This window comes from Danio rerio, chromosome 19, assembly GCF_049306965.1.
Source record: "Danio rerio strain Tuebingen ecotype United States chromosome 19, GRCz12tu, whole genome shotgun sequence".
In the NCBI taxonomy this organism is placed as follows: domain Eukaryota; kingdom Metazoa; phylum Chordata; class Actinopteri; order Cypriniformes; family Danionidae; genus Danio; species Danio rerio.
In genome coordinates this window covers 21345022-21360855 of record NC_133194.1, presented here as the reverse complement: position 1 = coordinate 21360855, position 15834 = coordinate 21345022, and the positions used below count along the sequence as shown (strand labels likewise).

The following is a 15834-nucleotide window of genomic DNA, read 5'->3' as shown; positions in this document are numbered from 1 at the left end:
TTAAAGGGGCTAATAGTTTTGTCCCTAAAATGGTGTTTAAAAAATTTAAAACTGCTTTTATTCTAGCCGAAATAAAACAAATAAGACTTTGTCCAGAAGAAAAAATTTTATCAGACATACTGTGAACATTTCTTTGCTCTGTTAAACATCATTTGAGAAATATTTAAAAACGAATATAAATGAACCAACTGCACTTGAAAACAAACGTTTTTTGGTTTTGTCATCTGTATGAAATGAACGCGAGGTACAATCCGTCTGCATGGCAGGATCTACTCAAATGTCCACAAAGAGTGACTGTTATTTCCAGAGGAGCTTTACCATCAAGACCAAGTTGTAAATTACTTCTGAAGACCAGCGCAACCTGACGAGACTTTATTCAGAGAATGATAATGTGTAACATAGCCATAAGGGTGGTTGGTGTCTTAATCTAGTTTCTTTCGAGAGCGCATGTACATCAGCTTGGGCACCCTAAAAAAGATTTTGTTTGATTTAAAAATTTAGAAACTAAACTTATGAGACAGTTGTTGCTTAGTTTTAAGCTTGGCAAGCAGTTTTGGAGAATTTAAGGTTATCTCATTCAGACAGAATGCCAGAGCATACTGCCTTAGAGGCGTTTCAAAGATGTCCGGCGAGTGAAATGACTTGCCTCATTGGTGTCAAACTCAATTGCTGGAGGGCTGCAGCTCTGCATAGTTTATCTCCAACCACATCCAACTCACATTTGCTAAATAGTCTCTAGTAGTCTTGAGTGCCCTAATTAGTTGCATCAGCTGTGTTTGATTAGAGTTGGAGCAAAACTGCGGCCCTCCAGGAATCTAGTTTCAGACCCATGCCTTAAAGGGACTTTGGTTTCAGTCAGTTTTGATCACAGTTTGAATGCGCTTCTTCCAAACATTTGTAGTTACAGTACCATAGCAACTAGCATGTGCTGCACAGGAAACCAATGAGGATGGTTAATGGCAGACAGGAAATCCACAAAATTAGAAAAAATACTCATCAATTATGCCACAAATCAAGTAGTTATTGAAACAAGAATATATTCATTTTAAAGTCAAATTGGCAGTTTATGTATGAGGATAGCATGTCTTTAAAAATTTTAAACTCTGCACCCTAAGCAGTCAGCAGCAGGTTCGCGAATAGCTCAATGCCAAGAGATAAAGTCTAGATTGGATACACAGCCAGCCTAGAGTGCGGTATGCACATCAGTTTAGCAGCATTTTTTATGACACTGTATATCAATAATTCATATTTTTACAGTACTGTGACAATTGGGTTTAGGGTTAGGGTAAGGGTAGACATTAAAAAATATAATTTATTGAAATTACTCGGTACAACTACTGTTTTTATGTTACTATGACAGTTGGCTTTAGAGTTGGGGTGGAGGTAGACGTTAATAAAATACAATTAATGGGAAATTAATCGAAATAATTTTCGTTAACTTCCAGATGCAACCATATCTGATCTAGCAACACCCCCGCTGAGACAAGCTTTATATCAGCCAGACCATCTTAGACCATCTTAAAGCCAATCTGAAGATGCTGGATTTTTGTGCTGCACACAGGAGTAGTAACGAGCAAAAAAAAAACAAAAAAAAACAAAGCATAACACATAACATTTTTATAGGTAAATAAAAAACATTTTTTTTTTCCAAGTCAAAGTATTAATGATAATACTGTTATTTACTGCATTGACAATAGGGCAAAGTAGCACCAACTTGGACTGAATTCTAATTTTATGCTAGTTTTGTTGAATAATATAAACAATGCAAACAATGTAAATGAAAAATAACAAGATGGTGCGGTCTCAGAAACTTTTATTCTTTGTAAACTCATAAGTGAAGTAACAGCTAGTTTTTGAAGTAAAATTATAATGGTGCCCGATAACATAACAATTAGCATACTGTCCACCCTAAATTACTGAATATTACCATTTAGATCAGAAAGGTGGATATGCACATTGAGACGCAGGTATATTAATGGTTCGAACGAATCATTCATAATGGAGATTCATTGACAAACGACTCGCTCCCTCCATTAGAATTTGAAGTAAAAGCAGGAGAGTGGTGTGTTTCAGGACAGGGATTAGATCAAAATTAACAGGGAGGGAGATAATACATTTTCATGCAAACCAACAGATAAGGCCCTATCATATGCCTTGCGCAATAAGTCGCAAGATGTCTTTTTCGGTTCTTTCACGACAATTTGCTTTTGTATAATGTTATTATTATTAGCAGTATTATATAATATATGCACATTTATATTTGATTTAATAAAAACAAGCTTAGATTTGACTACTTGTCAGGTTTTGGACCATATGGGGCATAGCACGTGTGTTTGGATATCACTCAGTTTTTTAACCTCACTTTGTTATCATTGTTAATTTATTTGTTTGCTGGAAATTAAAACTTAATTTAGAAATAGTTTTGAAACAAATCTTTGGAAACTTTTAATGCTTTTGAACCCTGCGCTTTGGACTTTGAGCCTAGATCGTTAAAATAGAGCCCATGCTCTTTGTTGACAATGCTCATGCGGTCACTCATCCATTGATATAGAAAAGTGATGTCAAATTATAATTTTCGCTATGTAAAAAAAAAAATTGGCATATTGACTACTGGGAAAACTCCCGTTCATAAATATATGTAAAAATGTTTATATATCTATAGCTCTGGATGGCCAGTCATCCACTGCACGTTGGTCCAACATTCATTTAAAAAAAAAAAACTACCCTGTACTAAAATGGCAGCTCTGTTGGCGCATTCCTTCCAATGGACAAAAACAGCGTAGGCGGCATCTAATGTAAATATCTGCAAAAGTGTTCAAAATTCTTCTCTTCTTAATCTCTCTCTGTCTGTCTGCCTGTAATTGCTAATTTAATGGAGGGACTAGAAATTTGATTTATGTCAAAACTGATGAAAATTCTGACAAATATTGCACAGCAAACAGCAAAACTAGTTTAAACTAAGGCCTACTTTAGCTAATGACTATGGAAAAAATAGGATAACCAATGGCTTGCCATGCATTAAAGGATTTGAATGCACTTCACAAAGGCAACCACACAAGCCATTGATTATCCCTTACACATTTATATATGCCTTACATATATATTTCCTCACCTTGCACAGGGTAAGAATGACCATTCCAGAATTTCTGTAGTTCTTCTTTTTCACTTGGTACTTAGGATTAATACACTCCCACTGGATCTGACAGAAAAAAAAATGTTACAGTAAGAAAACACTTCAGCACTATGTCGTTTATTCAGCTGTGCACATGATGGACCGCTTGGGCTTACAGGACTTTCATCTCAGGTCTGAGGTGTGCTTGTGAAATATCTGTGCCCACAGGCTGAGAAGCACATTTGACAGATGGATGTCTAAAAGACTAAGTATAACATTCTGCAGTTCTTCGGAAAAATGGTCTTTTAGAAAACGTAAGACTGATTGGATGGAAGGTAGCACTGAAAGAAAGACTTTCACAAGCATGCTATTGTTGATGGCCCAGATCAGATTGTAGTTTCTCTTGTAATGATGCCTGTCAGGGCAAAAAAAGAAATGTTTATCAAAACTAATGTTTGTGAAAAGGTTCTGGAAAACCTGATGATGCCATCAATCAAAACTACAGGAGTAATTTTAAATGATGCACAGACAATTATCTTAGCCTACTGTAAAGATGTTAAATTAGATCTTCTTGAAGAACATTCAAAAGTTTTCTTCCACCTCTAGAGAATGAAAGCATCAGATTTTTTTCAGCTGAAAATGAGGCACCTGTTTGTAAGCGCAGAGCAATCATTATACACTGATGGTCGAGGAATTCCACTTAACAAATGCAATGAGAGGTGCACGTTGAGGCCCATCGACTTTGCTCCTCTGAGCATTCGAGGGAACGATGGCGAATATGAAGTTAATGGAAATTAAAGCCACAGTGACTAGACTACTAATAAGCAGAGCTGAAAATAGATTTAAAAAAAAGAGAAGCAAATTCATTCAGATGCCAAAGACTGTATATGCAGAATATCCGGTAATGCAAACTACTGAATGTTTTAGTGAAATGTTACAGTTTTGAAGTGACAATACTGAATAAAGTATATAGGATTTATGCAATTCATAACTGAACATAACTTACTGTAGGCACTCGTTCATTCAAAAATACAAATAATAGCTCATATAAGAACAAATTATTTCAATTCGATTTTCAATTATTCTTCTTTCCTTTTTTACTTTCATAAATAAATCCCTCTTAAATGCATTTTAAATCCTTAAAATTATTTTCCTTTACTTGTTTATTGGGGCTTATTGTTTAATATATATAAGTTATCACACAATACACAAAAAAGGTCATATATGCTATTTTCGGTAATTTAAATCATTAGATACTATCTTTTTCAAAAAAATTTTTAAGCATTCATTCAATCATTCATTCATTCATTCATTCATTCATTCATTCATTCATTCATTCCTTTAACACAATATATGATATGTCCCTAAAACACATGCCGTTCTCTCAACACTATTGTTTATACTAGAGTGATCTCCTTCATAGCACAAGCAGGTTTATAAGAAGCATTATTAAATAACAGAACTCAGCTACAGTCCCATATCTAAAAACTTAATAAAACTTTAAAATATTCCAAATGTTCTATTTGTTTATCTTGGTTCTAATTCCTAGATTTTGAATAGCAGTAATATTGATATTAGTATATAACCTCTGTGCCAGCTTTGAGGTTTATTGTTATTTAATGTAATAAATATTATTTGGTTTCCCATGGTCCTAATTGTATTTTTTAAAATGGCTAACTAAAATCTCACATCATAGGTCAATAAATAAATAAGTTTACATTATTGTGTGTACTTTTGTTATTTTTATACATTTTATGCTCCTGTTTAAGCAGGTTTTTAAAAATGATGATAGTTTCATCACTAGACCATAAAATGAGATGAATTCAATAAAAATAAAAAAACAAATTTATTCTCATTTGTGTAATTCAGCAAAATACATCATTCAACCATTGTTAGGGACTGTGTTGCTATGCCAGCATTTTTAGCAGGGAACCACAGACTTCCCTCTCTCTAGACAATTCCTCGCGTTCTGTGTTTTCATGCAAGCTAAGATACATAGTCCCTCCAGTGTGTCTTCTCTGGCACCTCCACTCAGAGTGACAAGCCCAGAACAACTCCCTAAGCATCCAGGATACATTTAAAACACTTCTCCCAACCTGAAGATTGCAAGCCATCTTTTTCCAAACCAGCACTACGGCCTGATTGTTATCTCCACTGCTTCACACTTAACAGCAAACCACCCCAGGGCATGCTGACGACGTAGGTTCAATTAACCCAATGTGACAGTATTATCTGCAAATAGGAGAGATGAAATTCTGTGAACCCCAAACCAGACCTCTTCTTACCCCAAGCTGCATATAGGAAATTCTTTCCACAAAAATATTAAACAAAGCCAAAGGGCAGCCCCACCAGACACCAACATGAATTGGGAACAATTTTAACTTATTGCCAGCAATGTGAACTAAACTCTTGCTCCACAGGTAGGATAACACAAGAGGCATAGCACATGTGCACTGGTTGAGCTTAACTCCCATGACTTAACTCCCACAAACCCTCGAGTGCCATAGTGAGGTTATAGAGCTGGTCCAGGCTTCCATGACCTGGAAGAAATCCCCATTCTCCTCTCCAGCTTCCAGGCATAAACTTTTCTGGGGAGTTATGAGTAATATGATCCCTATTTAGTTGAAACACACCCACCAGTATCTTTAAAAATGAGGACTACCGCAGTTGCCCAATTCAGAGGTACTGTTTCCAAACTCCACGTGGTGGTTTAGAGGTGTGTCAACCAAGACAGCCCCACCACATCCAAAGACTTTAGGTAGTCAGGATCGATCTCATCCACACTGCAGAGCTTGCAGACTACTTTAATGATTTCAGTTTTGCTTGGAAAGGCATGGCAGTGGATTTGAGATTACTAACTGTCTGCATTGTTAATCAGCTATAGATCACATACAACTGGTGTTGGAAGTTAACTAGAATTATCTACATTATTTATAAAATTTCCCATTAATTGTATTTCATTAACGTCTACCCCTACACCAACCGTAAACTCAACCGTCACAGTAATGTAAAAACAGATCTGTATCTGGAGTCTTCTCAATTAGTATAGCTGATTAACCATATGGGTGGATGATAACATCCTTCTGAGCCTGCCAGTAGGCGCAGAAGGCCCCTACAGGCCCATACTGTATCTATCAGCTGATATCCACTGATAATGCTCATTTAATCGAGTGACAAATTTCGAAACGGGTATAACATAGCCAGTCAAGGTCAACAGCTATTTACTTAAACTATACCAGTGTTGGAAAAGAACTGCTTCCCCTTCATGAGAACCTAACAGTTTTGCCAGAACCTCTTTGAGGCTGACCAATAGTCCTCTTCTATGGTCACTCCAAACTCTTAGACTCTGGACTTTTCTCTGTCGGAGTTGCTCACGGTGAGAGGTGGTAGGCAGGTGTGAGCTTGCTTAAACAGTCCTTTGGAGAAGAAGGCATTAACATGATATAATAAGCTTACAGATGTAAGTTTGTAGAGAAATTATTATTGCCTTTAATTTACAACCAATAAGAATGAAGGACCACAGCTATCAAAAAATAGTCAAGTGTACATTAAAGACTTTTAAAGACTGACTAAAGGTTTTCTATTTTAAATAAATGCCTTGTATTCATCAAAAAAGTTTCTAAAAACTGCATCAAAAGTTCCCCAAATCTGTTATGTTAGACAACAACAAAAGCCTTGAGGTGTTTGTTTCTTGAAGTACTTCTTATCAGCAGACAGTATGGTTCATGACTACAACACTTAACTGTCAAAACATGACCTTGCAGTCATCTGACACAGCACAAATACACATCCAACTTTTCTCGCATGTGCTTTTTAGAAGTCACCTTTTTTTCTTCACTCTTATTCTTCTACCACTCTTTTCTCAGTTTATTCCATTATGTGTCATTTTCTTCCTATAGCCCCTCTCATTACTGTCCCTGCAGGTAACACTGTCCACAGTGACAATACATCAGAATCCTCCATATAATCAAGGACAAAAGGAAGTCAAAAAGAAGAATATGAGAGATGCAAACAGACAGACAGACAGTTCCAAAACACATAGGATGAGTCAAGAATAGGAGATAGGAATAGAAAGAAACCTAACAAATAGAACAAAAATAAAGAAAACTTACAAAGTGAGACATAAGATAAATAGTGTCAGGCCAGTTTCACACCACCTGCAAAGGTGTACATAAGAGAAGATGCAGCGTAATGTAACAGCATTGTGGTTTCACACTGACAAACTCACCAGCATATATAGCTGCAGACTATAAAAATAAACCATATCCTCTGAGCTACACAAGGAGGTTGTGGGGAGTCAACGGATCGTTCCAGAACCGAACAAGCCACAGACCATGTTATCCTTAAAAGATTGGTTGGTGCCTACGAGTCTGAGATTGATTTCATTTTCAAAGCAATCCACAGGCACCCAGCAAAAGGCAAATCCACAGGGTACCTAGCCAGTCAACATCACAGTTGCGTGTTAATTAACTTTACACCCTAAAACAATAAGAGGCTCTACAATCAAAAACCCACCAAACCGGTTTTTGAGAAGTACCTTTTGGTTCGCTTGTCCTTTGGCGTCTGCAAGGAATACACATTCTCAGGCAGACACAGAAGCGATCAGAAACGCTTCCAAAGTTTAATGGACATTTAAGTAAAACAGTTTATTTGAGTAATGTATGTTTACTTTATGTTTCTGTAGGTTTTTGTGTGTACATGTTCCATGTGTTTAACAAAACTGTTATAGATAGTTCTTGAGTAATAGCCCTCAGTGACAAATGAAATCTACAGAATGTTTATGACATACTTCATGTTTGGTATTGATTGAAAGCTAGGAAAGTTTCAAATGCATTGGTTTATATGAAGAAACCATATTATGAAAGGTGTCCATGTTATGAGACTTTATTTTAACAACTATGCTATCAAAGCAGCACCAACACAATTTGTCAACCCGGCCTTCTAGAGGGCAGAATTGGGGTGTGACTCCACCCCGCACCTTCTCTGATTGGACAAGTATTGTGTAGACCCAGCCTCTACCAAAGCCTATAAAACTTTGAACAAAGAAATTTCATCGTCGTCTTTTGCCGGTCATCTTTGCCAGTCGTCACCGCCGTCGCTGCCCGGACGTCGCTCTTCTCGTGCTGTGGCCGTTACATCGCCTCGCCGGAAGCCTCGTTACATCACGGAGCAGACCGCGACCTTCACTTGCTGCCGGCTCGACCCCCGATCTGCTTGTGCAACCGCTTCAACAACAAGCCATCGGGTCAACACATCCAAACTCTGAAACTAATCCTAACTACAGGAACCCAGGAAGGACTTCGAACGCTGCCTTGTCCAACATCCGTATCCCTAGCAACCGACTAAGGAAACCCCTCTTCACCGACAAGGGAATTCCATCACGTCACTGAAGTTGCTACGCTGACCAATCAGCTTCGCCGGGATTTCCCTTTGGACCAGTCGAGGAAACCAAATTACATCAGAACGCAAGTAGCACAAACAAGGTTTCTATCCATTGCTGACTCTGGTGTGAATTATGTTTAAGTAGTAAAGAATAGCGAAATTCTCTGCTTTTATGGTTTCTCTCAGGTTGCAATGCTAAGAACTTAGCAAAGGCTAGAAGTTAAATCCACTCAGCCAAAACTCCTCAAACTGCTTGTGCGTGTGTGTATGTATGTGCGTTTGTTTGTTTTACGTAGATTAGTACTTTGTGTTATAGAGTAGCAATAAACTTTTGTTTCGTTTTAAGATCCGTGTTGGTGTGTTGTGTGCTTTATAAGTTAATGCCTCAGCTTCAGATACTGCTACCTTGCTTATTAAATAATTAGATACTGTTTTTATATTGTTATTGTTGGCCACGTAATAATATAATACAGGATTGCTTTACACTAAACGTTCTATTTGCTGGACAAATACTAAAGTTGAGTGTAAGCTTTAAATAATTCTATGTGAATCATGTTCGAATCTTTGATTCGAATCCCCAAAGTTTAAACATGATTTAAACCAAAGAGCTGATTCTTACATAGTGGTGGAGAATGCGGGCAAGCAGATCTAACTTTTAAAGCACAAAACCCAGAAATCACGTTGTTAATCTTTTCTATTTTTGTCCGGAAAGAATAGATAAGAAAGAACAGAAGTTTTGTTACTGCACAATTTCATTGTGGTACCATTTGTTTTATTGCTTGACTGCATTTAGTGTTGTTAAGAAAGTAAAACGTCATTTAAGTTGTCCGCCGAGACACACTGTAAGCCGCTCTAAAGCGCATGTAGAGAAAGACAAAGCGTATTCCTTTGTGCTTATCTCATAACGTTATATAAGGCCTTCACAGTATGATTTCGTACGCCGCGATTCCCGGATGGAAACTCAACTGTGTTTTCTCCTGGTAACTGATTTAGCATAGCTAACTAAATTCTTGTTGCCCTGTAATTTGCTAAGACTTAGTAAATTATTTAAAACGCGGAGCTCAGAGAGAGCTGCCTAGCGTAGTTTATAGGAGAAGTTTTGAAATTGATCAATTGAAATTGTGGTTTGATTCCACGGATGTGTTTGCAGTCTAAACAGACTTAACACAGAGTGCTGAGATCCCCCATATCTCTGTCACGATTTGTATTAATCTCAGAAATCCTGTTGATTAATTTTATCTCACTTTCATAAGTTGAGAATCGTTCAGTACAGTTAAGATATAAAATCTAACTAGTGCTTTTTGTTTGAACAGTGTGAGATGCGCCGCCATCTCAAATGATACTGTGAAATTTGCTATTATTCCACTTTGTGGTCGTTGCCATAGCAGCAACCTTGGTCCGGAAGTACAGAGAGACTTGCCGGAATTACATTCAAGCGCGCATGTGCAGTACGCCAGCGCCAGCTTGAATTGTAAACAAAAAGCATAGCGTGAAGCTAAGCTAAACTAACGCTAACGCATTTGCATTGAAGTCTATGCATTTCCAGTAGCAGCGAAGGCTAATAGATAGCACGTAGCATTTAGTGGTCTTAAATGCATTGTATGGCTGATGTTTGAAATCACTCTTGCATCTCAGTTATTTCTCTTTACTCACCTTAGAAAAGTTAACAAATGCAAAGTTAATCAAAGTGTGCACGATCTATCTGCTGAGTTTAATCACTATTATTTTATTTAATTTTTGTTTTTCCTGCTATACCTGGCCTGTTGAATTTAATCAGTTTGAACTCGCATAAGCTGTTGGTTTTATTAGTGATGAATTATAGTTTTGTTTTCATGACTATAAATTAATGCTCTCTGACCTGTACAAGTATAAATACTTACTTCATTCATCAACATCTAGGAACACCCATTTCCTATAATTGTTGATTTATACGGATAAGACTCACTGATTAAATAATTTTTTATTGTTTAATTTAATGATAAACTGCATTAAATGTTACTCTAACCAACTTCATTGTTTTGAAATTTTAATTTCATTAATGGTTCATTGATGTATGGCTTTATCATTTTAATAACAGTTAATAATTACATTTAGTCATAAGTGTTTTCATAAATTTTAATGATAACTTATAAAAGTTATTACCACCTTACAGATTTAATTGAACTTTACAAGTTAAGTTCAATTCAAAATTGAATTTAGTCTATTAAATTTAGTTTATTTTAAGCCTGCTTACAGACAGTGCTCCCCCTGCTGCTTCATTGATGCAATTGGACAGTGCAGCCCAGTGAGCTGTAATGGTACCAACCTAAGCCATCATTGAGCCTAGTCTTAGAGCAGTAGCCCTCCAATTAGCCAACTTCAAAAGGAAAATTCCGATTTTTCTAATACGTAGGCTAAGTGGTTACTATATAACACAATAAAACCAACACTTCTTGAAGTATCAACTCAACAGTGCCATTGTTTTGACATCCTTAATTACACCTAATGCTAAGAGAAACTAACTCCTTTGTTATCTCTTTCAACTAACTATCTTCTTTTTACTGGACTATTGATGCTGGTTTAAGGATTGTGCTTGTGAGAGTCAAAAAGCAGAGAATTTCAGAAACATTTAATAGATGTTTGGGACACTTGAACACTTTTAATTGTTAAAATTGTCTGATCTCACCCCTCCTTTCTCACTCATCAGGTCACCAAGAAGATAGGCGTCGTTAAATCCAATTCTAAACACGCATCCAGAAACAATTTATTTGGTGTACGGAGTCAATCCTATTCAGAAGCCAATACTGTTATTGTTGCCCTACTTTCTGTCACTTCAGAAGAAAGTTAATAGCAACTTCAGTCCTGGTATTTAGAAATCTTATTTTTATATTTAACAAAAGCTAAAGGAACCCTCTCTCTAGGAAAGTGGAAACTACAGATTTTCACCCTACTCCTTAGTCTCCTTATCACTTTTGTTTTTCTTTGTTCTCTCACTGTGTCTGTGCTACTGACTCTTTCCACAGAGACTACCAGTTAGACACGCGTACCCACCAGAGGGCCACAGTTCCAGAGAACCACACTTCACTCAACATTAGAACACACTTAACATTGCACATTAACATTTCTCCTTTTCTGTTTGCATTGTTCTACCTTGTTTTTTTTTCTTTCTCCTCTCTATCTCTCTTCAAGGTCTGTGTCAGTTAAAATCCTAAGTCCTCCCCCCCGCCGCAAAACATGGCTCACTCCAAAGATCCTGTTGGCCACTGGAAGGACCTGGAAACATGGCTGAGCGTTGTAACAGGCAGTCTCATCCCTAAAGCTGCCGAAACACTGCAGCCCCTGACGCAAAACCAATTGGATGAGAACATAGACAGCATCATGAAGCAAGACCCAAGTCAAAGCTTCAACCACAAGGAGCTGGCCAAAATCACTGGTACTTTGAGTCACACACTCATAGCCACCCTCAAATTGAGTGACAGACACGCCTCCCAACTCCAACACAAGCTGACACGCCTGCAAGCCCGCACCGAGCAGCTAGAGCTAGAGGCTCAGGAACGTCTTCAACAACCAAATGAGGTGGATGAAGGTACCACAGAGGAGATCGACAAACTACAAGAAGCCCTAACAGCCATCACAGAACAAAGAGAACAAGCCAGAGCAGACCACGCTGACGTCGCTAACAAGCTAGATTACGCTGAACAGCTACTGAAGGAAGCGAAGGTGGACTTAAGAGACAAGAAGGCCAGAATCAAAGCCCTTGAAACTCACCTGAGCGAAGCAAGACATGAGATCGACAGACTAATGCAGGAAGTGGATGACATCAAAGAGGAGTCTGCCAGTGAACTCAGGCATGCCTATGCACTGCGCTATGAACCTCCAAAGACAAGATGTGCACCAGCCTCGCCCCTGCCAAGCAGGACAGGATCCCCTGTCCCTGAGCTCTCACCTATTGAAAGAGGTGAGAAACCATGCCGAAGATCTTCGCCAACACCTTCTGAAGAGCCTTACCTTACCCCACAGCGACGAGAGCCTGTGATAGCCAGTCACAGATCGTCATACAGTCTGGACCTTAAAGACCTTGACAAGCTGGCCAGAAACATTGGCAAGTTTACTCCAAGTGTGTCAGGTGGGTTGGAGGTCCACGCTTATTTGCAAGACATTGATTTCCACCTGGAAATGAGACCCAATGTCTCTCATAAAGAAAGACTGTATTTGCTTCGAGCCACATCCAGCACTGAGGTGCGCAGCTTCCTGGACCGACAACCAGCTCGGGTAAAGAATGATTATCGCTTGCTCCAAGAAGCCCTCATCAGAGAGTTTGCAAACCCTGAATCAGATCAAGGACTGTTAAGTGCTCTGGAGACAAAACAAGCTCGCAATGAGTCCCCACATGCTTACTACAACCGACTCAGGCAAGCCTTTTTCGGAACTCGCAACGAACCGAATATGGAAGAAGACCTGAACTTTAAGATTCTCTTCCTGAGAAACCTCCATCCTGCAGTAAGCCAACATCTCGGAGTACTCGCATGCCCACGAACAATGAGCATCCAGCAATTGCGAGATTTGACACAGAAAGCCCACGACAAACAAAAGATGGTGTTAGAGAAAAACACTAAAACTGCCACAGTTTTTGACTTTAACACCCATCCAGAACTGGCACTAGAGGGTGCCCAACGCTCAAACAGCGTGAGACCACCATCCCCAGAGTGGAATGCATCTTTGTCCAATAGACAATGGAACTCCTACGCTGACACGAGATTCAAACAGAGGAACAGTCACTGGGATGGACCGCGTGGACAACGACGCTCACCTGAACACCACCAGGAAAAAAACCAATGGGGGTCAAACAAAAGCTGGTCACCATCTAAGGGAAGACATCAAAACCCTGGATCATCAAGTCCAAGGAGTCAACGAAGGTACTCCAAAAACTTCCACCCTGACAACGCTCAGACTCAATCCCAGCAAGAGGAAAATGCCCCACCGGGATTTAACCCTCAAGAACTGGTGAAATTGATGATGAAAGAGTTTCTCAAATGCATAGAGGAGGACAGGAAACGGGAAAAGGAAAAAGCAGATTCAGCCTGACTAGTTGCCGAGCGGAGAAGCAACAACCACCTGAACCAACAAACACTTGCAGGTGAAAACCCTCAGGTTTCTAAAAGTGCCGTTCTGGTCGTCTGCCACTCCTCCGACAAACCTCAGTTCAGTCCTGAAACCCTTCCTGACCCATGCCAAATTCCGGTACCTCCATTTCTAGATGAACATTTGACAGCTCCATCATCATTGAACAACAAATGGGGGAGGACCACAACTTGACACAGATCAACTGTTCTACCCTCTACATACTAACATAACCTTTGACATTCTAGGGAAACACCTAGTTAAACACAACACTAATACTTTCTCCTCTACAGCACTGCTAGAACAACTTCTAGTAGAGAGGATCCACTCCACATTTGCAACACTGTTTTGCTGGTTTTTAACCTACCTTGTTTTGTTGCATCACTGTGCCCCTTCATTTCCTTTCTCTCTCTCTCCCTAACTGATTTGCAGTTCCAGGCCCCTCTACAGGGAACTCCTGCAAATTCATGCATAGGGCCTAAAAGTAGGATTGACTCCTTCTCCCAAATTAGTGTCAATTGCTGCAGAATTATTGCTTATTTAAGTTGAAGCTAGCGCCACTCCATACTTGCAATGAAGTAAACTAGCTAAATAACTAAATTTGAATTATTTCAGGCAATGTTACACTACACCTTGTGTTCTTAACCCGAACAATTTAAGCTAAAACCTGCACCAGAACTCAGTCTATGGAATGGAAATGTGGTTTGTGTCTTGTGTGTCTGTTCTCTCTCTACCTATGCATCTTGTTCCAGTGTCTGCCGATGTTCATGCCAGGAACATCACCATCCAAATGGGGGATGTGGGGAGTCAACGGATCGTTCCAGAACCGAACAAGCCACAGACCATGTTATCCTTAAAAGATTGGTTGGTGCCTACGAGTCTGAGATTGATTTCATTTTCAAAGCAATCCACAGGCACCCAGCAAAAGGCAAATCCACAGGGTACCTAGCCAGTCAACATCACAGTTGCGTGTTAATTAACTTTACACCCTAAAACAATAAGAGGCTCTACAATCAAAAACCCACCAAACCGGTTTTTGAGAAGTACCTTTTGGTTCGCTTGTCCTTTGGCGTCTGCAAGGAATACACATTCTCAGGCAGACACAGAAGCGATCAGAAACGCTTCCAAAGTTTAATGGACATTTAAGTAAAACAGTTTATTTGAGTAATGTATGTTTACTTTATGTTTCTGTAGGTTTTTGTGTGTACATGTTCCATGTGTTTAACAAAACTGTTATAGATAGTTCTTGAGTAATAGCCCTCAGTGACAAATGAAATCTACAGAATGTTTATGACATACTTCATGTTTGGTATTGATTGAAAGCTAGGAAAGTTTCAAATGCATTGGTTTATATGAAGAAACCATATTATGAAAGGTGTCCATGTTATGAGACTTTATTTTAACAACTATGCTATCAAAGCAGCACCAACACAATTTGTCAACCCGGCCTTCTAGAGGGCAGAATTGGGGTGTGACTCCACCCCGCACCTTCTCTGATTGGACAAGTATTGTGTAGACCCAGCCTCTACCAAAGCCTATAAAACTTTGAACAAAGAAATTTCATCGTCGTCTTTTGCCGGTCATCTTTGCCAGTCGTCACCGCCGTCGCTGCCCGGACGTCGCTCTTCTCGTGCTGTGGCCGTTACATCGCCTCGCCGGAAGCCTCGTTACATCACGGAGCAGACCGCGACCTTCACTTGCTGCCGGCTCGACCCCCGATCTGCTTGTGCAACCGCTTCAACAACAAGCCATCGGGTCAACACATCCAAACTCTGAAACTCATCCTAACTACAGGAACCCAGGAAGGACTTCGAACGCTGCCTTGTCCAACATCCGTATCCCTAGCAACCGACTAAGGAAACCCCTCTTCACCGACAAGGGAATTCCATCACGTCACTGAAGTTGCTACGCTGACCAATCAGCTTCGCCGGGATTTCCCTTTGGACCAGTCGAGGAAACCAAATTACATCAGAACGCAAGTAGCACAAACAAGGTTTCTATCCATTGCTGACTCTGGTGTGAATTATGTTTAAGTAGTAAAGAATAGCGAAATTCTCTGCTTTTATGGTTTCTCTCAGGTTGCAATGCTAAGAACTTAGCAAAGGCTAGAAGTTAAATCCACTCAGCCAAAACTCCTCAAACTGCTTGTGCGTGTGTGTATGTATGTGCGTTTGTTTGTTTTACGTAGATTAGTACTTTGTGTTATAGAGTAGCAATAAACTTTTGTTTCGTTTTAAGAT

At 39.2% G+C, this 15834-nt stretch overlaps 2 protein-coding genes across 3 annotated transcripts in view; one reads left to right on the top strand and one right to left on the bottom strand.

Annotated features, from left to right (window-relative positions):
• Positions 1-15834, bottom strand: part of cpne4b (copine IVb) — a 147439-nt gene that overhangs the window by 73334 nt on the left and 58271 nt on the right. Inside the window, exon 9 of the mRNA XM_003200571.7 lies at positions 3113-3199. Coding sequence (XP_003200619.1) covers positions 3113-3199 — 87 coding nt within the window. The remainder of the gene's footprint in view (positions 1-3112; positions 3200-15834) is intronic.
• On the top strand, positions 8171-15831 carry LOC141379055 (uncharacterized). Of its 2 annotated transcripts, none has more exons than XM_073931623.1 (2): positions 8171-8595; positions 11663-15831. In XM_073931623.1, the coding sequence occupies exon 2, from the start codon at positions 11708-11710 to the stop codon at positions 13556-13558; it is 1851 nt and encodes a 616-aa protein (XP_073787724.1). In that variant the 5' UTR covers positions 8171-8595; positions 11663-11707; the 3' UTR covers positions 13559-15831. The 2 variants fall into 2 exon arrangements, with proteins under 2 accessions (XP_073787724.1, XP_073787723.1); XM_073931622.1 differs by having other exon boundaries at positions 11181-15831.